The sequence below is a fragment of the Pongo abelii genome, chromosome 19 (genome assembly GCF_028885655.2).
Source record: "Pongo abelii isolate AG06213 chromosome 19, NHGRI_mPonAbe1-v2.0_pri, whole genome shotgun sequence".
In the NCBI taxonomy this organism is placed as follows: domain Eukaryota; kingdom Metazoa; phylum Chordata; class Mammalia; order Primates; family Hominidae; genus Pongo; species Pongo abelii.
The window spans coordinates 92,905,595-92,932,052 of NC_072004.2; the positions used below are offsets into that span (position 1 = coordinate 92,905,595).

The window sequence follows — 26,458 nt, forward strand, 5'->3', positions numbered from 1 at the left end:
GACTCGCTCACCTTTAAGAAGCCCCTTTGTGTGGGACAGGGAGCATCTGTTAGTTTATAGGACCTGAAGTGCCCCCATGGGCTCAAGTTTCTGGGAAGGCCTGCAGGGGGTGGTAGGGCTGCCGCAGGGGTGCTGGCCTCAGGGTCTGGATTCAGGGGAGCCTGCAGAGGGAGGGCAGCTGGAGGCTGCTCCAGTGTGCATTGTTACGAGGCAAAGTAAGGAGACTGCTGGGCCCACGCTGGGCCGGGGTGGATGGAGGCAAGGAAGTCTTTGCCAGGGCAAGGGCACCAGCTGCAGATGCTGGCAGCTTTCTCCTGGACACGGGCCTGGAAGGCCGACAGGGTGTGGTGAGTGCCACTGGCTCCCCTGCCGTGGCCTGGTCAGTGGCTTCACAGGCCTCCGTGGGCAGGAGGAGGATGACCTTGCATTCTGCTTGGCCACCATTGGCAGTGACGGACAAGGTGTGTGGGGATGTGGCCATTTCAGTCTGTGCTCTGAGAGCCAGGTGTGGGTTGGGTTTGGGGAAGACAGGGGAATGGCATTGACTTGACCGTGACTGCTTTGTCCTGGGGTGCAGGCCCGGCTGTCACATGGGTACCATGTGGCTGTCCCCTGGAGTTGGGATGGCATTGGGCAGTGGCTCAGGATCCCTTGCCCCAGCGGCACCATCTCTGCATTTGGCCAGCAAGGCTGATGGGACTTGTGTGGACATTTCTGGGACGTAGACCAGGCAGCATGACACACAGGGAGGGGTGGTTAGAGGAGGGCAGCCCCTGGGTCTTGGTTTCCAAGTCGGGCTTTGCAAGCCTGCTGTGTCAAGCCCTCTCCCTTGGCACCAGGCCAGGTGGGTCAAGGTCAGCCCTGGGGCTGTGACGAATGTGAGTGTCCCTAAAGTGTGTCACATACATCCAATAGCTGCCTCTTCTCTGGGCACTGTCTCCCAGCCAGAGATCCTACAGCTCCTGTCCCAGCCACAGACAGCAACCCGATTCCCTCATCCTTGGCAGGCCCTGGGGTGGCGGTAAGAATTTGTCAGTAAGTGCAGATGTTCCCGAAGGTGCTGGCTCAGGGCTGCGTGGATTACAGCCCTTTCATCCCTGCCTTAGACCCAGCTGCAACTCTGAGAAAAGATGGCCCAGTGGATGCCTGCGGGGAGGAGGGAGCCGGTCCCCAAGATGGGCAGATTTGGGGGCAGTCCCCATCACAGGACCGGTGACCCACTGCCACCAGCGCCAGTGAATGGCAGAGGGGCCCTGGCATAAGGCCTGGGTTCAGAATGGGAACCTGCAGAGAAACTGTCAAGGTCTCCCGCCACCTGACACCTCCGGCTGGCTGCCACCCTGGAAACACCCTTGCTGCAAGAAGATGGAGGGGTTTGTCTGGGGCACGGTCTGGCGACACCAACTTGAGAACCTCAGGCCTAAGTGTTGGCCTCTGGGCCTCAGCTGTCCTCTGAGCTGTAAAGCTGGCTCCTGGGCACTTGTGGAAAACACTGGACTCTATTATATTTTACTTTACGTTCTGGGATACATGTGCAGAACGTGCAGGTTTTGTTACGTAGGAATACATGTGCCATAGTGGTTTGCTGCACCCATTGGACTCTTCAATCCAGCTCCACTAGAAATGACTGCCTTCTTTCCCTCCTTCCGTCCCTCCCTCCTCCCGTCCCTTTTTTCCTTCCTTCCCTGTTTCCTTCCCCCTCCCTCCCTCCTTTCTTTCCCTTCCTCTCCCGTCCTCACGGGGATATAATTTCCATATGACACCATCCGCCGATTCAGAAAGCACAGTTGAGTGGTATTTTTTCACTAATTCCAGAACGTTTTCCTCACCCCAAAAGGAAACGCCATCTTCGGTACACAGTCACTCCCCCTCCCCCAGCCCCTGGAAATCACCAATCTGCGCTTTGTCCCTATAGATGTACTTATTCTGAACATATGACTAGAACCATAAAAGATGTGACCTTTTATGCTTGGTTTCTTGCCGTTGGAATGTTTTCAGAGTTCATCTGTGTTGGCGCATGCTCGTGCCTTTTTATGACTGAGAAATAGTCTACTGTGTAGACTCACCACGTTGGGTTTCTCCACGCATCTGTTGGCGGATGTGTTAGTTATTTCTGGAGCGGGTGTGTTGCGCCACTCACGGGCTGCGCTAGGAGCTGGGGATATCACTGAGCAAGCCACAGCCTCGGGCACCCAGGAGCTCGCAGAGCAGGAGCTGGGAGGGAGGTCAGGAGGTGCGTGGCCTGTTTGCCAGGCTGGAGAGACTTGCAAAAGGTCACTTAGAGCCAGAACCAGAGCCCCAGGCCCCTGACTCCCAGCTGCGGAGCCGGGAGGGAAGCTCTGCGTTTTGCTTTGACTGTGGGGTGACTTGTCAGTTACTGTCCAAATCAGAACCTTTCTGAGAGTCGACGTGGGTACTGCTGATAATTAGTCTGGATACCCGAAAGAATGGAAAGCAGGGACCCAGACAGATCCTTGCACATCCGTGTTTGTAGCAGGGCGAGGCCTGGAGGTGCGATGGGGATCCCAACGGGGCAGCTGCCATCTTACTGGAGCCCACGGTCTTTGCGGGGGGACACAGGTGTTAACGGCATATCATACAAGCAGGAATGTGAAATTTCAGGGTTGCCAAATTCAGTGAAGGTCTTGTGCTGGCCTGGCCACTTACAGTGGCATTTCAGGAAAAAAATCACTGTGTGGACCTCAGTTTCCCCATTAGTAAAGAGTAGGTTGGACTAGAATTCTGTACCATCCAGTATAGTTGCCATTTATGAAATGTGGCTATTTAAATTTAAATAAAAATAATAAAAATTCTGTTCCTCAGATGGACTAGCTCAGTGTCAGGTGCTCAGAAGTCACTTGTGAACACACTGGCAATTCCTCAAAAAATGAAAACTAGAACCACCGTAGCATCCCATAATTCCACTTCTGGGTATGGATTCCAAAGAATGCACAGCATCTTAAAGAGCTAGAGATATTTGTACACCCATATTCGTAGCGGCTCTGTTCACAGTAGCCAGTGGGTAGAAACAACCCAAATGCCCGCGGTCAAATGAGTGGAGAAATCAAAGGTGGGACAGGCCAGGCACGGTGGTGCACGCCTGTAATCCCAGCACTTTGGGAGGCCGAGGCGGGTGGATCATCTGAGGTCACAAGTTCAAGACTAGCCTGACCAACATGGAGAAACCCCGTCTCTACTAAAAATACAAAATTAGCCGGGCGTGGTGGCGGGTGCCTGTAATCCCAGCTACTCAAGAGGCTGAGGCAGGAGAATTGCTTGAACCTGGGGAGGCAGAGGTTTCGGTGAGCTGAGATCACGCCATTGCACTCCAGCCTGGGCAACAAGAGCAAAACTCCATCTCACACACACACACAAAAAGGGTGGAACATACAAGGAATTTGACTCAGCCATAAAGAGGAAGTTAGGATACCTGCAACAGCAAGGGTGAACCTTTAGGATATTATGCTAAGTGAAATAATTTGGTCACAAAAGGACAATCCTGTAGGAGTCCACTTACACCAGGTCCCTAGAGTAGTCAGATTCAGAAAAACAGCAGAATGGAGGTTGCCAGAGGCTTGGGGGATGGGGCTGGGGAGTTGTTTAATGAGGACAGTTTGTGTTACAAGATGAAAAAGTTCTGGAGATTTGTTACACAGCAATGTGAATGTACTTAGCACCACTGGACTCCACACTTCAAAATAGTGACCATGGTAATTCCTTTTAATTATGACAATTAAAAGGAAAAGTCACGTGGCCAGTGGCTACCACGCTGAGCAGCGCAGGCCTTGGACAGTGTCATGGTCACAGACAATGGAGTGGGTGATCTTTACCATTGTTTCCAGCTGCCTGAGCACCACGGTGTCCTGGGGCCAGGACGAAAGTGTCTCTGGGTGTGGGGTCTCTGCTTTTCCCACTCGGGGGTCCTGAAGGCAGACCCCAGAGCTCACCTGGCCAGGTAGGAGAGGGAGGAGGGCTCTCGCATTGCTCTCTCCGTGCCTGCCTGCGGGCCAGCCGGTGCCTGCGAGGCCGCCTCTCGAGGGAGGGGTTGCAGGAATGGTTCTCACCTGTGCAGAAGGCCAGCCACTGCCCTACGTCAATGGCAAAGATGGGGCTCGGCTGTGTTGTATTATTATTTCTCAAGCGGGGCCCCTGATGGGCAGGATGTTTGGTTTGACTTGAGTTTCTGCAGTGAGTGCTGGTGCCTGTGGAGGGGCCCAGCTGCAGCCGACGCCGGCCCCTCCCTCGCTCTGGGCTCCAGGGGCGTTGGGGGCGAGAAAGGAGAGTTCAGGGGGCAGCGCCTCCCCCCAGGTCCTGCTGGGGAGGGTTGAGGGATGCTGGGTGGAGGTGGGGGCGGGTAGGGGCTGGTCCCAGTTCCGGTCCCAGTTCCAGTCCCAGGCAAAATGGCTCTCAGACCCACAGGCAGATGGAAGCAATTTTCAGTCACGTGGGTCGGGGCTGAACTGCTGCCCCGCAAGGCAAGGCCCCATGTCTGGCTCCAGGAAGCGGCCCCAAAGCCACGTGGTCCACGGCCAGATGCAGCGCTGTGTCTTTGTTTATTTAAAGGTTCTGGAAGCCCAGGGGAGAGTATTTCTGAAAGGGGAGCAGGAGAAGGAGCAAAGCCCTGAAGGCTTCCAGGCTGCGTGGCCTGGGTGGGGGCCACGTGGGGGCACAGAGAGAGGAGCCCTGGCCTCCAGGTCCGCCTGTGGGTATTGCTGTCAGCGATGGAGATGTGTGGACCCCCCTTGGCCTTTCCCAACAAGGAATTATATTGTTCCTTTGTTCCCCCAATTCCATCAGATAGGAATTCCTGTGCCCTGTGGAGGCTGAGAAGATGGGGAGGTGCCTGTGAGGATAAACCAGCCCCCAGTTTCTGGCTTCCAGAGTCTTTTCCTCTCTCACCTCTGATGCCTCAGGCCTGGGGAGCCTCCCTTTGACACCCTCTGACCGCTCCAGTGTAATTGGCCGAAAGGGATGGCTTGAGCCGACTGGGGACGTGGGGTGCAGCTGGGGGGCTCAGTGGGCATTTCCTGAGTTCGGTTCTTGCCCAGCAAGTGGCAGGGCAGTTGAACCGAAGTCTCCCCCTGCCCCTCCTGGCCTGGAAGCCTGCCTCCCGCCTTCTGGGCAGAGTGAGGAGTGGACATGGGCCGGGAGGGCTGCCTCCTGTCTGGGAGGGCTGCTCACCTGCCTGTCACGGGGGATGTGCCCCCTGCAGCCTCCCGTGCTGTGGCTCTGGCTTCCCACACCGGCTCCACTCCTCTGGCTGCCCCTGCTGGGTGCCCACCCATCCCAGGGAAAAGCCAGTCCCCTCCCCGAGGGCTGGCGGGAGGGGCCCTGCCTGGGAACACGCTGTGTGGTCCCTGTCTTAGCACAGGATGCCTGAGGCCAGATCCTCTCTGGGAGGCAGGATGGGGCAAAAGTCTCCCCGCAGGCAGGGCAGGGCCTGGATGGGCCCAAGCAGGGAGGGGGGCCCAGAACAGCAGCCGCCCAGCCTGCTTGGGAGCTGAGGGCCATCAAGGGCAGCTCCAGCCTGTGGGGACTAGCAGAGGCACCGCCTCTGTGACCAGCGAGTTTGCACCCGCGTGCGCGTGCACCAGTGAGTGTGGCGAGTCTAGGGTGTGCTGGGATGTGACCCGTGTGCCAGCCAGCCCTGATGGGAACCAGCCCCATCCTGGGTGCCCCTGGAACTCCGCTGCGTGGGAACACCTGGGTCCTCAGCAGGTGTCTTCCGGGCGTCCGCCCCCAGCCCCAGGCCTCTGACCCATGTGTGGTGTCTTAACAGCAGCCAGGAGCAGGGCCATCGAAGGGACCTACAGACAGAAGAGGCTTGAGTGATTTCGGGAAGTTTAGCCCCACGTGCCCCACATACCCAAGAGTAAAACTTGGTCCTGGCCTGTGGGTGTGCAGCCCGCGGGTGCTGGCCAGGCAGACAAGACAGCCGCCTGGGTCAGTCCAAGGGGAGGCAGATGTGGTGCGGGCGCCCCCTCCCCTCCATGCGCCCAGGGGCAGCTCTGCATCCAGGCACCCACCCTGCACCCAGCACTTTTCCTTTCCCCAGGACTGCTGGCTCCTTGTATGGGATTGAACACACAACTCCATGGGGACTGACGCTGGTTCTATCCCCCTTTCTTACAAGACCGTCCATGGGGATGTGGGAGGCGGGGACACACGCTGGTTCTATCCCCCTTTCTTACAAGACCGTCCATCCTGTGTCTTGGCTCCTGGGTCGGCCTCTAAGGCCTTTGAGCGGCAGCAGGCGGTGCAGCTTATCTGAGTGGAGGTGAAGGAGAGGGCCAGGTCCACCTGCGTGGCCCGAGGCAGTGTGGAGGGCCGGGAGAGGAGAGCGCCCTCCACCCTTGTCTGAGCAGCCCTCCAGGATACGGAGACAGGAGTTCAGGGTCAGCCCTGCCTTGGAGCGGAAGGGGCCCCCAGGTTGGTACAGCTCCTAGAAGAGGAGATGAAAAAGCCTGGCCTTGGGAGTCTGGGGATGGAGCTTTGCTGGGGAGGCAGTGTGGCTGCAGGATGGCAGCTTTTTAGAGGACACCACGGCCAGAGGCATCTACCTGGGGGAATTCTCAGGGGTCACCTGGGCAAGTCGCTTAGCCTTTCTGAGCCTCAGTGCCTCAGTTTCCCCATCCAAGGATGGGTGAGACATCCACCTGGCAGGCGCCTGTGTGTGAGCCCCTGTCTCACTCTAACTCCTCTGCTGTTCCTTCCCCAGCCACTGAGGCGGCTCCCAGCTGCGTTGGCGACATGGCCGACACCCCCAGAGATGCTGGGCTCAAGCAGGTGCCTGCACCACGGAATGAGAAGGCCCCGGTGGACTTCGGCTACGTGGGGATTGACTCCATCCTGGAGCAGATGCGCCGGAAGGCCATGAAGCAGGGCTTCGAGTTCAACATCATGGTGGTCGGTGAGTCCTCACACTGCCTGCCACTCCACCCATACCAGAAACCAGCCTCAGCCCCCAGGGCGGGTCCACAAGCCTTTGGGCTTGGTCTTCCCTTCTGTAAAATGGGGCAGCAACCCTGACCTCAAGGACGGATTGCCAGTGACATTGCGTGTGCATGCATGCGCCTGGGAGGAGCCCACAGCCTCCAGCGGTTCCTCAGAGGGGCCTGTCCTGCACATGCAGGGCCCCTGAGATGACTTTGGGGAGCCCAGGCCGGCCTGGAGCAGGTGATCATGAGTGGTCGCTGCCTCTGAGCAATGACATCAGCTTGTGCAGAGGGTTTCTGTGGCAGCTGTCCACTCACTGTTGCTCCAGCCTGGCCCCCCAGGCTCCCCACCGCACCCCACCACAGCCTGGCCAGAGGCTTCCCAGCAGCTCAGCTTCAGCTCTGCCCTGGAATTGGGGCCTCATGGCTTCCACACCCCCTGGTGGCCCTGGAGCTGGAGGTCACCACGGGAGGTCGTCGATCAGTACAACCTGGGCAGGGTGAGGGGGCCGGGCTGGAGTCTACAGTGGGCTGCCTGTTGTTTCCAAAGCCCCCCAGGTCCCATTCAAACCTCACAGTGACCGTGTGAAGGGGGCGTCCCGTTTTCCAGGCAGAAACGAGGCGCAGGGAAGGCTGCTGAGGTTCCTTAACTCATAGGCCAGAGAACCGCAGCCACCGTTTTGACTTCCAGAACTGTGTTCTGCCCACTCCACGGGGTCGGGGGAGGGGTCTGGGGAAGTGCCCCCGCCAGGTCACACCCTAAACAAAGGTGAGCTTGCGGGGTTTCTGCAAGGTGTCTGGGCACCTCTCAGGCCGGGCCTGTTTCTCCTACCTTTGCCAGCCATGCACGTCCTTCCTGCCCAGCTCTGTGGACGCAAACCCACACCTGCCAGCCTGACACCTTTCTTTCCTCTTCTGCACTGATCTGGGCCCTGGCTCCCCTCTGCTTCCTGTGGCCTCATGGGACCCGGCTGCTCATGGCCCCGCTTTGCTCCCAGCTGCCTGGAAGCTGGCAGCCTGCTGCAAGGGAGGGCGGAGGTGTGGGGTCTCCTCCTATGGCCCACCCACCCTGTTCTGCCTGTTGTGGGGGACATGCTTGTACCCTGAGGATTCAGGGCTGCCTCCCGGGAAGACGGCTGGAGAGAAAGAGAGGGGAGAGGCCCAAAGGCAGTGGCCAGGCTGGGACTCACCTCTGTGGGCTAGGGAGGGGCTGCCCTGCTCCCTAGCCAGGGACAGGGTGAGAAGGACCTGGGAACCTTTGGGTCCCGGCCATGGCACAGGCCTTCTTCTGGAGCTTTGGCCCCAAGGAGAGGGAGAGGCAGCCCAGCAGCCCTCGCTGCCTCCCGCGGCTGCCACTGTGACAGCCTTGCCCTCTGGGAATAGTGCACAGGAGGCCACTTCACCTGTCTGGGCCTCTGCCCTTTCAACCCTGAGAAGAGCAGTGGTCCTGATTCCCCACAAAGTCACTCCCTCCCAGGGATGCCGAGTGAGGAGCACGACGTGGGGCAGCTCTGCTCTCCTCCCTCCTCCCTCCCTCCCATGGCAGCCGTGCCCACCCGCAGAGGTGCAGGCAAGGTGGAGGGGCGCCTGTTTGGAGATCCACAGACCCCGGGAAGAATCCCGGCTCTGTCCTAACTCAGCGGGGTGAGGCTTGTGTGTCTTCCCCTGGGCTCCTCCTCTGTGAGCCTTAGCTTGCTCGTCCATAAAATGGGATCATCCTGTAAAGTGAGATCAAGCAAGCAGGCCCTGGGCAGGGTCCCCAACAGGTTGTGGTTGTTCGAGAAGTTGCAGCAATGGTGATGGTGGATGGTAGTGGTGATGTGGGTGATGGTGATTGTGATGGTGGTGGTGGTGGTGATGGTGATAGTGGTGGTGATAATGACCATGAGGGTGATAGGGATGATGATGGTGGTGATGGTGATAGTGGTGGGATGGTAGTGGTGATGGTGGTGATTGTGGTGGTGATGATGGTAATTGTGATGGTGATGGTGGTGATGTGGGTGATGGTGGTGATTGTGGTGATGGTGGTGATGTGGGTGATGGTGGTGATTGTGGTGATGGTGGTGATGTGGGTGATGGTGGTGATGGTGGTGATGGTGGTGATGTGGGTGATTGTGATGTGGATGATGGTGGTGATGTGGGTGGTGGTGGTGATGGTGGTGATGGTGGTGATGGTGATGGTGGTGATGTGGGTGATGGTGGTGATGTGGGTGATGGTGGTGATTGTGGTGATGGTGGTGATGGTGGTGATGTGGGTGATGGTGGTGATGTGGGTGATGGTGGTGATTGGTGGTGGTGATGGTGGTAATGATGGTGATGTGGGTGATGGTGATTGTGGTGGTGGTGATGGTGGTAATGATGGTGGTGATTGTGGTGGTGGTGATGATGGTGGTGATTGTGATGGTGGTGATGGTGATGATTGTGATGGTGGTGATGGTGGTGATGTGGGTGATGGTGGTGATTGTGGTGATGGTGGTGATGGTGGTGATGTGGGTGATGGTGGTGATGTGGGTGATGGTGGTGATTGGTGGTGGTGATGGTGGTAATGATGGTGATGTGGGTGATGGTGATTGTGGTGGTGGTGATGGTGGTAATGATGGTGGTGATTGTGGTGGTGGTGATGATGGTGGTGATTGTGATGGTGGTGATGGTGATGATTGTGATGGTGGTGATGGTGGTGGTGGTGCTGATGGTGATGATTGTGATGGTGGTGATGTGGGTGATGGTGGTGATGGTGATGTGGGTGATGGTGGTGATGATGGTGGTGATTGTGGTGGTGGTGATGGTGGTGGTGGTGCTGATGGTGATGATTGTGATGGTGGTGATGTGGGTGATGGTGGTGATGGTGATGTGGGTGATGGTGGTGATGATGGTGGTGATTGTGATGGTGGTGATTGTGATGGTGGTGATGTGGGTGATGGTGGTGGTGATGGTGGAGATGATAATGGTGATGGTGGTGATGGTGGTGGTGATGGGGGTGATGGTGGTGATTGTGATGATGGTGGTGATGTGGGTGATGGTGATTGTGATGGTGGTGATGTGGGCGGGGGGTGGCAGTGGTGGTGATGGTGATGATTATGATGGTGGTGATGTGGGTGATGGTGGTGGTGGTGGTGATGGTGGAGATGATAATGGTGATGGGGGTGATGATGGTGGTGATGGGGGTGATGGTGGTGATTGTGATTGTGGTGATGGTGGTGATTGTGATGGTGGTGATTGTGATGGTGGTGATTGTGGTGATGGTGGTGATGTGGGTGATGGTGGTGATGTGGGTGATGGTGATTGTGATGGTGGTGATGAGGGTGGGGGGTGGCAGTGGTGGTGATGGTGATGATTATGATGGTGGTGATGTGGGTGATGGTGGTGATGGGGGTGATGGTGGTGATGTGGGTGATGGTGGTGATGTGGGTGATGGTGGTGATTGTGGTGGTGGTGATGGGGGTGATGATGGTGGTGATTGTGGTGGTGGTGATGGTGGTGATGGTGATGGTGATGATTGTGATGGTGGTGATGGGGGTGATGGTGATTGTGATGGTGGTGATGTGGGTGATGGTGGTGATGGTGATGATTGTGATGGTGATGTGGGTGATGGTGGTGGTGGTGATGGTGATGATTGTGATGGTGATGTGGGTGATGGTGGTGGTGGTGATGGTGATGATTGTGATGGTGATGTGGGTGATAGTGATGGTGGTGGTGGTGATGGTGATGATTGTGATGGTGATGTGGGTGATAGTGATGGTGGTGGTGGTGATGGTGATGATTGTGATGGTGATGTGGGTGATGGTGGTGGTGGTGATGGTGATGATTGTGATGGTGATGTGGGTGATAGTGATGGTGGTGGTGGTGATGGTGATGATTGTGATGGTGATGTGGGTGATAGTGATGGTGGTGGTGGTGATGGTGATGATTGTGATGGTGGTGGTGGTGATGGTGATTGTGATGGTGGTGATGTGGGTGATGGTGGTGTTGATGGGGGTGATGTTAGTAGTGGTGGTGATAGTGATGGGGATGATGGTGGTGTTGATGGTGATAGTGGTGGGATGGTAGTGGTGATGTGGTTGATGGTGGTGCTGGTGATGGTGATTGTGATGCCAGTGGTGGTGGTGATGAGGGTGATGGAAGTGGTGATGATGACAGGAGTGATGGGATGATGGTAGTAGCAGTGATGGTATTGTGATGATGGATCTGATGGGGATGGTGGTGATGATAAGGGTGGTGATGATGGTGATGATAATAATAAAAGTAGCAATAATAAACGGATATACCTTACAGTATCCCAGTTGGCATCTCCTAGATCTAAGGTGTCATGGCTGGAACACTGACATAACTCCTGACCTGAGCTTGGCCAGGACACAGACCTGGTGGACTGAGAGAGGTGGGCGAGGAGTGTCTGTCCTTGGGCTACTAAACAGTTCAGGCCAGGGATTCCCAGCACCAGCCTCTGTCCTCCTGGGAGCCCACACTTTTCCTAGAAAGGTGTTATCAAAGTCAGAACATCAGTGTAATTTAGGTGTTTTTTGTGTTGTGTTTTTTTGAGACAGGGTCTCACTGTTGCCCAGGCTGGAGTGCAGTGGCATGATCTTGGCTCACTGCAGCCTCCACCTCCCGGGTTCAAGTGATTCTCGCGCCTCAGGCATGCGCCACCACACCTGGCTAATTTTTGTGTTTTTTGGTAGAGACAGGGTTTCACCATGTTGTCCAGGCTGGTCTCAAACTCCTGACCTCAAGTAATCCACGCTCCTCGGCCTCCCAAAGTGCTGGGATTACAGGTGTGAGCCATCTCGCCCGGCCGATTTTTGTTTTTTAAAAGACAGGATCTCTGTCACTCTGGAGTGGCAATGATCCTAGCTCACTGCAGCCTCACACTCCTGGGCTTGAGCAATTCTCCTACTTCAGCCTCCTGTGTAGCTGGGACTATAGGCGCTCGCCACTACACCTAGCCAATGTTTACATTTTGATGTAGAGACAGGGTCTCGCTGTGTGGCCCAGGCTGGTCTTGAACTCTTGGGCTCAAGCAATCCTCCTGCCTCGGCCTCCCAAAGTGCTGGGACTACAGGCGTGAGCCACCGCACCTGGCCTAGGGTATTTTTTTTGGTGTGCTGCTAGCGTAGCCCAAGGCAGCCCTGTGCAGGGTAAAGCAATGGGGCTCCAAGTCTGGAGGGGTGTGTGTGTGTGTGTGTGTGTTATATGTGAATTGTTCGTGTGTGTTGTGAGAGTTGTGTGTGTGTGTGAGAGGTATGTTTGAGGTGAGTTGTGTGTGTGCTGTGAGTTGTGCATGTGAAGTGTGTGTTGTGAGGTGTGTGTGTGTTGTGAGGTGTGTGTGTATGAGAGGGGTATGTGAGTTGTGTGTGTTGTGTTGCATATGAATGCTACTTCCTCATCCTTGTTTGTCTCAGTCACCTGTGGACTGGCTGTCCGCACACACGGGCACTGTCCCTCGAGTGGCACCACGCTGCAGGCCAGCACCCCCCAGCACATGGCCCCACGGACCCCATGGGACATGCGTGAGCCTGCCTGATGCTCACACCAGCTCCATGGGGGAAAGGATTGTTTATCCCATTTTGCACATCAGGAAACTGAGGCACGGTGAGGTCAGGTGACTTGTCCAGGGAGCAGCCAGTCAGGGAGGAGCAGTTTGAATACCTGGGTTATTGTTCCAACCACCCTGGTGAGCTGCAGGAATCCCGGCCACCTGCTGCACCCCGGGCAGCCCTGGGCTCCTCCGCCAGCCCGGCCTCTGTCCTGTCCAAAATCTGAGCCACCAGGAGACCTCCTGTCCAGAAAGCGCAAGGGGCACAAGAGATGCCGACTCTCCCAGGCCCGGCTCACCTCTCAGGAGAGGACCGTGGCCTGGGTTGTGCTGGCACCAGAGCCCGGCTGTGTGGGTTTACACAATCACTGGACACCCAGCTCGAGGGTGAAGTCCTCGGGTGCTGTTTGGCAGGGGTATTGCCGGGAGGTAGCCCAGGCACTGCTGAATCTCAAGCTGGAGAGCCTCGTGCCTGGGTGGGAGGGGTCCCACGTGCAGACCCTGCTGGCCTCTCCGGAGAGACCCCTGACTGGCCTCCCATCCTCTCCCCAGGGCAGAGCGGCTTGGGTAAATCCACCTTAATCAACACCCTCTTCAAATCCAAAATCAGCCGGAAGTCGGTGCAGCCCACCTCGGAGGAGCGCATCCCCAAGACCATCGAGATCAAGTCCATCACGCACGGTCAGTGGCCGGGGGCGGGCTGGGGGTGCAGGACTCCTCTGCCTCCCTGTAGCACAGAGTGGGGGGTCAAATCCATCACACACGGTCAGCGGCATATTGAGCATGTTGGGGCTCTGGCTGCGATGGGTCAGTGTCCTGGACCCCTGTGGGCCCCGTCACACTGAGCTCCCCGCAGACAACTGAATTTTCCACCAAAAGTCACAGGCAAGGGGCTCCCAGGGGAACCGTCACCGGCCTGTGCCTGAGTTGGCTGAGGAAGGCCATTAATTTCCCGGTGTCTCCTTGGTTGTCATCGTTGCCTACCTGGGGTTGCCCCCGCTCAGTCAGGTGTGGGGTGTCTGTGAGGGTCCTCCGTCTCCCCTCTGACTCTGCGTGCGTGGCTCTGTGCAGATATTGAGGAGAAAGGCGTCCGGATGAAGCTGACAGTGATTGACACACCAGGGTTCGGGGACCACATCAACAACGAGAACTGGTGAGGCCCCTCCGGGGGAAGGAGCACTAGTGGGGGCTTCAGGGCTCCCTGGACCCCACCCAGAGTCAGTCCTAGAGGCTTCCCGGCCCGCGGGGGTGCAGGGCCCACCTCCTGGGGCCTGACGTGCTGCTAAAGCCGCATGTCTCAGGGGCCTGAAAATTCTGGACCAAAGCAGAATTACCTGGGAAATCTTGCTGTCCCCAACTCACCGCCTGAGGCCAGCCCGGGGAGGCTGGTTTGGGAGGCCGAGGGTAAGGCTGTGGCGTCTCTGCTCAGCAAGCCAGACCTCCCAGGGCGTGCATTTCAGGAAGGTGGGGTGTTGGGCTCTGAGTCCTGGGAATGCGTGACCTGCTTGGGGAGGGCATCACATGTGCCCGCTGACTCGTCCCCATCCCCCACACAGCTGGCAGCCCATCATGAAGTTCATCAACGACCAGTACGAGAAATACCTGCAGGAAGAGGTCAACATCAACCGCAAGAAGCGCATCCCAGACACCCGCGTCCACTGCTGCCTCTACTTCATCCCCGCCACCGGCCACTCGTACGTCCCTGCGGTGTCGGCGTCCTCATGCCGGGTGCCCTGGGTTCCCTCTGTCCCCTGAGACTGCCGGACAGTGCTGTCTGCCCTGCTGCTGGGCGCAGAGGGGCTGAGTCAGGGGCCGTGGCCGCCAGCTGTGAAGTTGGGGGTGTGCCATGTCTGCACCTCCAAAGCCTCACACTGACACCTATGCAGTGTCCTGCCCAGCCCCCATCCTTCAGCTGTGTCTTGGGGAGCTGAGGGTCAGGCAGGCCCTGGGCTGTTCTGGAGCCTGGTGGTCTGTGTCCTGCCTTCTCAGGCCAGGCTCTGGCAGGTGGAGTGGGAGCCCCCAGCCAAGCACCCGTAGCGGTGACTGACCTTCTCGTCCGGGCCCTGCCTCATGGGACCCCTCAGAGGGTTTGGTGCATTCTTAGACGGGAAGCACAGAGATCAGTGCCGGCCCCTTCCAGGGCTGGACGGGGCTGCTGTTGGTCTTGGTGAGAGCCCTTTCCTCCCGCCGGCTCTGTCCGCACCTGACATCACCCCTAGAGGTCAGCAAGGGCAGGAGGCTGCATGTACCCTGGCAGGTGGACTCTTCGTGGCCTCACAGACCCTCTGTCCTCGGCTGCCTGTGCACCCCCTGCCAGACACCTGTGGCTCACCCTGAGCCAGGGCTGGGAGGAGGTGGACCCGAGGCCAGCAGGAGCGGCTGGTGGAGGCAGCCATGGGTGGCTTGTCTACATGGGTGGGTAGAGAAGGTCCTTCGCACCTGCTGGCCCAGATGCACTTCCCTGGGCGGAGGAAGTCCAGGGGTTTGGGGAAACCCCTACTCTGTGGGCACCGGGTGCAGGAAGGAGCCTGGCTGGTGGGCAGCGAGCCTCACCCAGAGTCTGTGGGAAAACCCAAGCCGGAGTTTTCGAGTCCACCCTCTGGCATCATCCTCTGTGGGCCAGCAGGAGTCAGGGGCAGGGGGCCAGCTCGCTGTCCATGGGCCTCTCCTGAACTGAACATCTGCCCTCCCAGGCAGAACGGCTCATCTGGGGTCCTGTGGCAGCTGTTCCAGCTGCTCCAAGCTTTGCCTCAGCTGAGGCTGATGGCAGGAGGCAGAAGCCTCTCCTGATGCCAGCTGGGCAAGCCAAGGGCGGGCGGGAGGTCTCTGGCACTTCTGCCACTCCCCAGCACTGACCCTTTGGCTGGGACTCCAGCTGGGCATGTTGCCTGGTCCCGCCCAAGGCGCCCAGTCCCATGGGGCAGGGGCGGGCCTTGGCCATCTCTGCTTAAACTTCTGCCCGGAGCCGGATTCTCCCCAGCCATGTGTGTGACCGACTTATTCTCACTGTGGGAAAAGCTCTGCTCCAGAACTGAGGAAGATGGTGCCCCAGTCCCAGGGCCCTGCCAGCCCCTGCCACCCACCGCTTTCCCCGCATCAGACCCCAGGCTCACTGGGGCCAAGCAGGCACGGGGAGCAGCCCGCCTGGGGCAGGGGCACCGCACGCTGGTGCTAGCTTCTATTTCTCTTGCCTCTCCCCTCCCAGCCAAAGCCCCACAGCAAGACGGCTGCTGAGCCAACGGCAGCACTTCTGTGTGGACATGTAGGGGTGTGGTCGGGACCCCGGAACTCATGCACGAGGGTGCTGGGAGCTGGCCCTGGCCCGCCTGGCCTGTGCAGTGGTGTCACCTGTGTCTGGGACACACCCTTATCCTTCCTCTGCCCCACACTCACAGCGTGGCTGACTTGGCCCGGGGCTCCATCCTTGCCAGCAGGGACCCCCGTAAGCCCTAAGCCAGCACCTGAGAGTGTCGACACCTGCTTGGAGGTGGGTGCCCCCACCCCCGCCCCGCTCCCCCAGATGAGCCTCACGTACATCCTTCTGCTTCAGCCTCAGGCCCCTGGACATCGAGTTTATGAAACGCCTGAGCAAGGTGGTCAACATCGTCCCTGTCATCGCCAAGGCTGACACACTCACCCTGGAGGAGAGGGTCCACTTCAAACAGCGGGTAGGGTTCCATCTCTACTTGCCCCAGCCCTTCTGGGCAACCTGGAGACGCTGCAGGCCTGGCAGGGGCCACCCAGTCTAAAGGAGTCACACTGTCAGGGAGACTGAACCGCTGGTCACTCTTCCCAGCGGGTGGCTGGCCTGGTGGTCCTTGGCCCAGGTGGGTGCTGGGGGCCGTCCCTGAGATGGCCTCTCCAGCTCCCCGATAGCTCAAAAGCAGCTCTGTGGGAGGGCCAATTCTCCAGCAGAGTCTCTGAGGGGGGTTTTGGAGAAGACCTGGACCAGGTGGATGGTGAATCTCTCTTCCAGGGAGTAAGGCCGAGGAGGGGCCGTGAGACATGGCCCACCTTGTTTTATGCCCTTTTTTTTTTTTTTTTTTTTTTATTTGAGAAGGGGTCTGGCTCAGTTGCAACGTAGTGGCGCAATCATGGCTCACTGCAGCCTCCACCTCCCAGGCTCAGTCCCCGAGTAGCTGGAATTACAGATGCACACCACCACGTCTGGCTAATTTTTGTATTTTTAGTAGAGACAAGGTTTTGCCATGTTGCCCAGGCTGGTCTCTAACCCTTGGGCTCAAGGGATCCTCCTGCCTCAGCCTCCCAAAGTGCTGGGATTACAGGCATGAGCCACCTCACCCGGCCCTGCCTGGTTTTTATTAGATGGAAGAGAAGTTGGGCCAGGCGCGGTGGCTCACGCCTGTAATCCCAGCACTTTGGGAGGCCGAGGCGGGCAGATCACTTGAGGTCAGGAGTTTGAGACCAGCCTGGCCAACATGGTGAAACCCCATCTCTACTAAAAATACAAAAATATTAGCTGGGCATGGTGGCGGACGCCTATAATCCCAGCTACTTGGGAGGCTGAGGCAGGAGAATCAGTTGAACCCGGGAGGCGGAGGCTTCAGTGAGCTGAGATTGCGCCACTGCACTCCAGCCTGGGTGACAGAGCAAGACTCCATCTCAAAAAAAAAGAAGAAGTTGCAAGAGAGATGGTCTCTGCTGCCTTGTTCTCCGCCACCGTCCGAGGCCCCTGCTGTGGGATGGGGAGGGGCATCCAAGCAAGAGGGCAGCCCTGGGCTCTTCCTCCTGACAGGGCAGCACATCAGAGCCACATGGGGAGCCTTTCAAAATGAAACCAAGGTGCCTGGGCTCCGGCACCGCATCTGCCTCAGTGGGTGTGGGTGGGGCCTGTAACCTACTTCGTCCTGGGGCCAGGTGTCAGGGACCTTCCCAGCATGTGCAGGGGAAGACAGTCCACACAAAGTGGGTGTGTCTGCCGGAGGCTACACATGGGCTGTGGTCTGTGCTTGGGCAGGCGAGCGGCCGTTCACTGGGATGTTTCTGTTGCACGTACCTGTGTCGGGCTGCTGGCAGGGAGCTGAGGGGTTACTGCAGGTAGGGGCTGGCTGGGCTGCAGGAGGGGCCCCTGCTGGAATTGGGGGCTGTGATGAGGGTTTTTTAGGAAGGGTTTCAGGAGGGGAGGTCTCGGTAACCCTGAGTACTTTCTTGGGGGTGTGATGAGCAGGAGAAGAGAGGTGGGAGGTGCTCAGGACGATGACCTTAAGCCCCTGGGGAGCTGCAGCGTCGCTCAGGACAGCAGGTGCACCTGCAGCTGCCCCTCTTCCCTGCAGGAGGCACAGGAGTTGGAGGTGATTGGGGTCACAGCCCCCCAGAGCCTGCCCTTGAACCCAAGCCTGGGGCAGCTCACAGTGTGGAGGTCATGTGGCAAACACCGGCGGGCGGGCAGAGCTTGCCACAGGGATGTGCCCATCTCTCTCCCTCCTTATCCCAGATCACCGCAGACCTGCTGTCCAACGGCATCGACGTGTACCCCCAGAAGGAATTTGATGAGGACTCGGAGGACCGGCTGGTGAACGAGAAGTTCCGGGTGAGTGGATCCACCAGGATGTTGTTCCCAGACCCCCAGTTCCTGCTGAAGGGTGGGGTGGGGGTTTGGGAGACCTTAAGCCATAAAATTATATTCTTGGGGCCAGAGGGCACTGAGCCCAGGTGTCTGTACCCAGTGCTGTCAGGCTGAGGCTCTCGTTTTTGGGGGACCCCAGGCTCAGGGCAGCTCCTCCCAGGGGCCCAGGGGAGGGAATTGCCTTCCCGCACATGTGTAACCAATGCCGTCTGCCCGTTCCCCAGGAGATGATCCCATTTGCTGTGGTGGGCAGTGACCACGAGTACCAGGTCAACGGCAAGAGGATCCTTGGGAGGAAGACCAAGTGGGGCACCATCGAAGGTACTCGCCGCAGGTGCCGGGGCTCCAGACAGATGGGAGGACAGTCTCTTCTGCTGACCCAGAGCCCGTGGGCCACGCCTGAGCCGGGGACTCGTGGAACCTCATCCACTGCCTTGCCCCACCCAGAGGGAGGAGGGGTCTCCTTGTCCCCACTCAACCCGTGGGAAAGTGAGAGGGCAAGTGGCCTGTGCAGGTGCCTCCACCCCGGACCTCCCCTCAGGCAGGGAAAGATTTAGGGAGACAGGAGCTGGGATGGGGGCCGCCAAGTTCTGGGTCCTGGTGCAGGCTCTTTCATAGGCACCTGTGTGGCCCTGGACAAATCGCCCAACCTCTCTGGGCCTAGAAAAGGAGTAGACTGTAGCTCTGTGAGCCAGATGGACCCTCAGATCCTCGCGCTGCTGAAGTTCCTGGGACTCTCACACCTTAGTCTCTTGTGGCTGTTGTAACCAATTAGCACAAACAAGGGGGCTTAAAACAACACAAATGTATTTTCACAGTTCCAGAGGCCAGAGGTCCGAAATCAGGGGCTGTTTCCTTCTGAGGCCCTGAGGACCAGCCTCTTCCATGCCTTCCTCCTTCTGGTGGTGCTTGGCAATCCTGGTTGTTTTGTAAAGGCATCACACGCTCTCATCTCTGCCCCATTATCACAGGGCCTTCTTGCCTGTGTCTCTGTCCTGTCCCTCCTTCTCCTCTTTTTTTTTTTTTTTTTGAGACGAGGTCTCGCTCTGTCACCCAGGCTAGAGTGCAGTGGTGCGATCTCAGCTCATTGCAACCTCTGCCTCCTGGGTTGAAGTAATTCCCCTGCCTCAGCCTCCTGTCTTTGGACTTAGGGCCTACCCTAAGTGGATGATCCCATCTGGAGGTCCTTAATGAATCTTTTAAAGAAAGACGTTTTCCAAGTAAGGTCAGAGTCATGGGTACCAAGGCCGGACCTTGACCATGTCTTTGAATGGATGGGAGCCCCTGGGGGGCCACAGTTCAACCCACTCCTGGCGGTGACAGCCCGGGAGGGATGGGCCCGAACGTTTCCTTCCCCTTCCTTTCTCTGTCCCTTCCTTTCTCATTAGAATGGAAGAGGGGAAGGTGCAGAGGGAAGTGGATCAGGAAAAGCCACTTTGTTCTGGGAGAACTCTTGGCTGAAAGGCCTAGTAGAGCAGGAAGCACAAGTCTCTTAATCTTCCAGGGCCTCAGTTTTCATCATCCGCAAAGTGGGTGCAGTGTGCCAAGATTTTAGTGAGTTGAGAGACTGTCCCAAAGACCACGAGAGCTTTTTGGGAAGCTGTTGCTCTAAGAAAATGGTCATAATGACAATTACCGGGAGGCATCAAACGCTCCTGTGCCGCTGGCTTGACATGGGTTATCTCATTTCATGTCCAAAGCTCCCCGCACCCACCCTCCTTGCAGTTGAAGAGGTGCTGTGAGCAGAAAACCTGCCAAGGGACCCAGAACGGGAGGCAGCTCTAGAATCTACAGCTCCAGCCCTGCATCAGACTCTCTTGAGATGGGAGTTCATGCCTGGAGGAGGGTGTGGAGAGGCACGCGGGCCTTTCCCCTGTCTGCACTCCTCCCCTACCACCGCCCCTGCCGGGCCCACCCTGCGGGAGCTGCCCAGCTGGGTGCAGCCTGGGTGTTTTCCAGTATCCGCCTGTGGTGTCAGGCTGGCTTGCCTCCCCTTGGCCCATCTGCCTGCAGTTCCTCTTTTCCTCTCTGCCCAAAGAATTCTTACTGTTTAGGAACCTTTTTATGAAAGGCAGGTTTAGGAGAGTTAGGAGTGGATCGGCCTGGGACGGGCCGGCAGCTTTGCTATGGGCGTGCCTCTGCTGCACCCTGGTGGCCAACCTTGAGTACTGCAGGTGGCCGGTGACAGAAACTGTCAGGAAATGCCTAAGAGAGGTCCCCGCACCTCTCTGACCTGTGCATTGTTGAGCACCACTGGCTCCAGCTGAGGAAGAGTCTGGAACCTGTCAGGACAGTTGTGAGGTGGTGAGGCCCACATTCCAGTAGTCTTATATGAGGACCCTGGAAATGTGCCTTCAACACTGATGGGTTTTTATATCAGGGGCCCCATGAGTTCATAGCTGACCTGACACCCAGGCTAGTAAGGGCTCCGCCTCGTTCTTGCTTCCCACTTGGTGAACAGCATCTTGAGGTATCTTTCCCATCCTTAGAAAACACCCCAAGTATTGTCAATAGAAATGTGAGGTGTAATTGATCACGCCATGAACTCATGTCCCTGAGAGGCGGGTGACGTTATTATCCACACTTTATGGATGAGGAAACCGAAGGAATGAGAGTAACTTGCCCGAGCCAGGGAGCAGCGATCACACACTCCAACTCCAGCCTGAGAGCCCCATTCTTCCTGCCGGCTCTCGCTGCCCGTCAGTGTTAGATGAGAGTGCTGCTGGTCAGTCTGCAGGAGGTTCTAGTGTGGACACCTCCCTACACAGGGCCATGGCAGGAGGGCCTAGGCAAAGGCAACCGGCCTAGCACTGAGAGCACTTGAGGGCTGGGCAAGGCGGAGGCAAGGGGGAGGCCCCGGCACTGCCTGCTGGCCTACCAAGTAAAAACCAGACATTTTTAACTTGGGGAAAAGCCATGTGGCTCTGCGATGGGGCAGCCTGGAGCCAGGTGTATGGGTTCTGAATCCTGCTCCAGCCTTATGAGCTGTGGGGAATGGTCCCAGTAGCCTCTGACCCCTATCCCTTTCACCTGGCTGAGGCTTCTCCTTGTTTCCCTTGAGTCCAGGCAAGGAGGGGAAGCCCCGTTGGAGAAGGTGCTGGGTGGGTGGTCCCTGGAGTGTGGGCCCTGGCCTGGGCAGGTGAACGGGGTGGGGGGGCTCCTGCTGGGGTGCCAGGGGCTCTTAGGTTCTTCCTCAGCAAGCAGGTGGCATGGATGATGGGAATGTTATCAACAGGAGGGGCCTCCAGGTTGGAGGGGACAGGGGTGGGGGGATTCCAGGAGCCGTTCTGCCATCATGGGGAGACTGGGCTTTCCAGCCTCCCTCCAGATTATTCCTCCTGAGCTGTGAGGAATGACAGACACAGTTCTTGCGTTCTCTATGCCCCATTTTCTTTTCTTTTCTTTTTCTTTTTCTTTTTTTTTGAGACGAAGTTTCGCTGTTTTGCCCAGGCTGGAGTGCCGTGGCGCGATCTTGGCTCACCACAGCCTCCACCTCCTGGGTTCCAGTGATTCTCTTGCCTCAGCCTCCTGAGTAGCTGGGATTACAGGCGCCTGCTACCAGGCCCGGCTAATTTTTGTATTTTTAGCAGAGACAAGGGTTCATCATGTTGGCCAGGCTGGTCTCGAACTCCTGACCTCGTGATCCACCCACCTCGGCCTCCCAAAGTGCTGGGATTGCAGACGTGAGCCATGGCGCCCAGCCTCTATGCCCCATTTTCGTAAGATAATGGGGATAAAAGAATCACGAGAGACACTTGCAGGTGTGTGAAGATGAAATTCATCACACGGGAGGGCACCGGGTGTCCTTATTTGCCTTCTCTGCCCGGCTCCCCACCTCCAGTGATGCCGTCCACTGCCCTCCTCGTTAAAAGGCCTTCTCTTATATAACAGTTACACATGCCAGGCGCCGTGTGTTCATATAGGAGTTATGAAGCACAGCAATAAAATGACCATTCTGAGATGGCCACCAACTCGAGCGCGAGGGCACTTGTGGGTGCCCGTGTTCTCCTGCCCAGTCCCCCTGAGAAGTGACCACTGTCCCGAGCTTGGGCTTGTGTGTGTTGTATGAAGTGCACGTGTCCCTGAGCAGTGTTTAGCATTGCTGATTCTTGAGCTTGGGAATGGTCATCCACAGTACGTAGCCCCTGTGTGTGTCCCTGTGTGTGTGTGCTCTGAGCGCACACAAGGTGGATGGGGCTGTGGGGGTAATACCCTGTGGGCCACAGGTTTTCTTTAAAATCCCAGCTCCGATTCCTGCTTCATCCCATTCCCAGCAGCCCAGCCCCCTGCCTGTCTTCAGGCCTCTGCTGGGACGTCCTGCTCTCCCTGGTCACCCCAGTGGTGCAGGGGCCCACTGTCCTGGCTTCTCCACTGTGGCTTCCTTCCATGCTCCTATTTGGCCGGGTCACTGTGCCATCTCCCATTAGCCAGGAACTTTCTGGAGAGCAGGAGCTGAGCTGTCCAGGAGCAGGAGCTGGTACTGGTCACCTCAGTATCCCCCAGACTGAGAGCAGTGCCAGGTGTCCTATACTCAGCTGCAGAGAAGGTGGTTCCCCTGCCCTCCTGCTCATGGGGCTGCCCTCAGACTCTGCTTTTGGCACCAGCATTGCTGGGCAGGGGGAGAGAGGTGGGGTCCGGGCAGAGCTTCTCTACTGGGACATTAAAGCCTCTCTTGTCTCCTCTCCTAGTTGAAAACACCACACACTGTGAGTTTGCCTACCTGCGGGACCTTCTCATCAGGTGAGAGACAGGGTGCTTGGGTGGGGCTGATGGCTTCACCCCTAATAGGGCCCTACAGCAGGTGGGGGCAGTGGGTGTGGGGCTGAAGCCCTGGGCAGAGTGGGCGCACCCTGCCACCTGCCTGCCCTGCCCTCGGGAAGATCTTGGAAGTCCACCTTCTAAAAAGAAAACCCACTGGGAAATGAAGCAAGCAGTGAAGATCCTTTTTAACCCCTGCGAAGTTGGCTGGATGGGAAGGCTGAGCTTTGATCCACTGTGGCCTGGCTCGTTAGAGCTGCCCGGAGGCCACTAAGGGCTCAGTGAAGCCTCATGTGCAGGCCCTGCCGGCAGCATGGGGTGTCTCCAGCTCCGATCCCAGTGGCCTCTGACCCCTACCTCTATCACCTGACTGAGACTTCTCCTTGTTTCCCTTGAGCCCAGGCAAGGAGGGGAAGCCCCGTTGGAGAGGGTACTGCGTGGGTGGTCCCTGGAGTGTGGGCCCTGGCCTGGGCAGGTTCTTCCTCAGCAAGCAGCTGGCACAGATGATGGGAATGTTATCAAGAGGAGGGGCCTCCAGGTTGGCGGGGGCAGGGGTGGGGGGATTCCGGGAGCCGTTCTGCCATCGTGGGGAGACTGGGCTTTCCAACCTCCCTCCAGATTATTCCTTCTTAGCTGCAGAGGAATGAAAATCTGAGCCCAGGACTTTTTTTTTCCTGGGGACAATGGCAACCCAGCCCTTTGCCCCAGGCCACCTGCCTGCCACAGGCCATAGTCCTGGAGGCCGGTGGTCACCCACTGCCTCCTCTCTGCCAGCTCCCTGGACACTGGCCTGGAGCAAGAATGCTCCAGCCCTGTTCCTCTGAGTCTGTGCACTGTCCCTGGGCTCTGGACCAGCCATAGGGTGGACCCAGAGGGAGACACATGCACTGGAATACGTGTGTTCTGACCGAGTCTGGGCTTACCAGGGGGACTGACCCTTCCCCCAAAACGTGCACCAGATCTGGTCCAACATGGAGGGCCTGGGGGACCCCATGGGGAGCCAAGCAGTCGGGATGGGGCATGGGGGTGGGGGCAGGTGGGCCTGAGTCCCAGGCAGGCTGAGCAGGGCCCCTGCCCCGCTGCCCCGGCCCCACTGCCCCCACTGCCCCCAACTCGCTGCCCCCACCTCACTCACCCGCCCGCCCGCCCGCCACCCCCACAGGACGCACATGCAGAACATCAAGGACATCACCAGCAGCATCCACTTTGAGGCCTACCGTGTGAAGCGCCTCAATGAGGGCAGCAGCGCCATGGCCAACGGCGTGGAGGAGAAGGAGCCAGAAGCTCCGGAGATGTAGACGCCGCCCTGCCCACCCCCGGGATCCTGCCCCCAAGTCTTTTCTGTCCCCCCCAGGCCCTCCCACTGCCCCGTTTTATTTTATATGATTTTCTCCATTTGTCATCGTTCCCCACCCCTTCGACATGCTGCCAGGAAACTAGGGAAGGGGCCTCCCTCCGAGTGAGTCAGTGATGAGCCCGCAGCCTCCCCGAGGTTGTGGGGAGGCTGCGCTGGAGCCAGAAGCAGGGGTGAGAGCACCCACTGAATTGACGTGACCCTCCGTCCCCAGGCCTGGCTCCCTGAGGGCTCAGAAGAGCAGCTTCGGTGTGCAGATCATCCGTCCGTGTGGGGTTCTCAGTGCCGGAGGCCTCGGGGTGGGGGCCAGGCCTCGCACGTGCAGAGGGGCCCAGTGGGCTGCATGCTCCCCTCCATCCCCATCGGCCCTGTTCCCTGGAGTGTGTCAGAGCCCAGGGGAGAATGGAGCCCACCAGGGGCACCTGGACCCCCTGCCCGCCACATGGCGTGGCCATCACTCAGCCCCCACCCCTGCCCTGCTCCTAAGGGTAGAAAATTCCAGGGTCCCCTGCCACCGACTGCCCAGCCACTCCAAGCCCCCTGGCAGCCGCCCCTCCTGGAGCAGAAAGTGCCTTTATCTCAGCCATCCGCAGGCTGCTCGGCCAGATGCGGGGACAGGCTGGAATGAGGGAGGCGTCTTCATCTCCCTGCCATCCCCCCTCACACCACCCCCTCCCAACGGGCTGCAGGTGCTGCTGATGCGCTGGGATCTGACTGAGGATAAAAAGGAAGGAGAGATGACCCCTACCCCCTCATCCCCCAGTTTTGAAAAGGTCCAAGCAAGTGAGTCTAGTGGAGGAGCTGAGGGAGGGAGCCATGGAAGGTGCCAGAAGGAAGGCTGGCAGGGGCACATGTGGGCTGTGGCTTGGGCTGGTCAGAGTGGCCTGAGCTGCCCGGCGCCTGCCCCGCCCAAGTGACCAGGGAAGTGTGTGTGTGTCCATGTGTATGCGTGTCCGTCTGTCTAGTGTCTGGGTTTGGCCCAAGACTGGGCTGTGGTTACATTAATGCCCAGCCAGCCTCCCCGGCCACTCACCCCTCCTGGCTTAGGCCTTGCTACTTTCTGACCTGGGGAGGTGGGAGGCCAGGCGAGCCTGACTCTGTTGTCCTACCCGTGCCTGGGCCCCTCCCCTCAGAGCCCATGGTAACGAACCCCTAGAAAGGAGAGACCAGGCGTCTGGGGTGCACGGTCCACAGTGAGCTGAAGAGCGAGGTTTCATGGCAGCACGGCCCAGCCCCTCACCCTCTGTCCCTATGAGGGGACCCGTGGGGGCTGTCTTTGCAGGGCACAGATGACCAAAGTCCCTTCCTGCTTCCTGTTCCCTGTCTTGCTCCGGGGGAGAAAGAGGGGCCGGATGAGACTCCACTCAGGTGCACACATCACCGGGTGCATCTGCAGGCACCGGCTGGCTGCTTGCAGCCAGGAGAAGGTCAGCGAGAGGGAGTGTATGAGTGTGAGTGTGTGTGCATGGAAGTTGGGGCACTAGGTGTCTGACTCCCTCCCCACCCAAGAGAGGAAGGACCCCTCACCACCTGCACTGGCGAGACAGTTTACTTTGCCAACTTGCCATGTTTTTGCCAAAACCAAGATTTTGAAGGAAATGAGTGGCCAGCTCCAGGGCCCAGGCCATGTGGCCCGCCCAGCCTCAATGTCACTTGGTGGTGGGGTGGGGTGGGGGGTGGGCAGCAGCATCCCAGCCTTGAGATGCTTCACTTTCCTTCTCTGTAACCAGACTTCGAAAAATTGTTCGTTTCATCAGGCTCTGTTCCTCAATGGCCTTTTGCTACGTGCCTCCCGAGAAATTTGTCTCTTTTTGTATAAATGACAAAGTGTTGAAAATGTATTTCCTGAAATAAATGTTTCAAATGCAGAAACCCAGAAGGCTCCTGAGTGAGAATGTTTTTTCTGCCCCTGAAGTGCAGTTCTTTGGGCCTTGGGACAGGCTGGGGTCAGCAGCAGGTGGGCGAGAAGCGTGGACAAGAAAAGGTAGGCCGGGCGCGGTGGCTCACGCCTGTAATCCCAGCACTTTGGGAGACTGAGGCAGGTGGATCGCAAGGTGAGGAGTTTGAGAGCAACCTGGCCAATATTGTGAAACCCCATTCTACTAAAAATACAAAAATTAGCTGGGCATGGTGGTGTGCACCTGTACTCCCAGCTATTCGGGAGGCTGAGGCAGAAGAATTGGCTTGAACCCCGGAGGTAGAGGTTGCGGTGAGCCAAGATCATGCCACTGCACTCCAGCCTGGGCAACAGAGCAAGACACCGTCTCAAACAAAAAAAAAAAAAAAAGGAAAGA

General features: G+C 58.0%; 1 protein-coding gene and 1 pseudogene across 13 annotated transcripts in view; both read left to right on the forward strand.

Annotated features, from left to right (window-relative positions):
- The window catches only part of SEPTIN9 (septin 9), a 217,729-nt gene extending 191,689 nt beyond the window's left edge, over nt 1–26,040 (forward strand). For 9 of the 13 annotated variants that reach the window (XM_024235327.3, XM_024235324.3, XM_024235326.3 and 6 more), the window contains 9 exons: nt 6,719–6,910; nt 13,018–13,146; nt 13,537–13,618; nt 14,022–14,159; nt 16,016–16,133; nt 17,921–18,016; nt 18,277–18,373; nt 22,741–22,792; nt 23,973–26,040. In XM_024235327.3, the coding sequence (XP_024091095.2) occupies nt 6,719–6,910; nt 13,018–13,146; nt 13,537–13,618; nt 14,022–14,159; nt 16,016–16,133; nt 17,921–18,016; nt 18,277–18,373; nt 22,741–22,792; nt 23,973–24,108 (1,040 nt within the window). In that variant the 3' untranslated portion in view covers nt 24,109–26,040. Of the gene's footprint in view, nt 1–6,718; nt 6,911–13,017; nt 13,147–13,536; nt 13,619–14,021; nt 14,160–16,015; nt 16,134–17,920; nt 18,017–18,276; nt 19,053–22,740; nt 22,793–23,972 lie in introns of those variants that run through there. The other 4 variants (XM_054535775.2, XM_054535778.2, XM_054535777.2 and 1 more) reach the window with 1 other exon arrangement.
- Nucleotides 24,355–26,040, forward strand: LOC103889587 (basic salivary proline-rich protein 1-like; annotated as a pseudogene).
- Nucleotides 26,041–26,458: the final 418 nt, after the last annotated feature.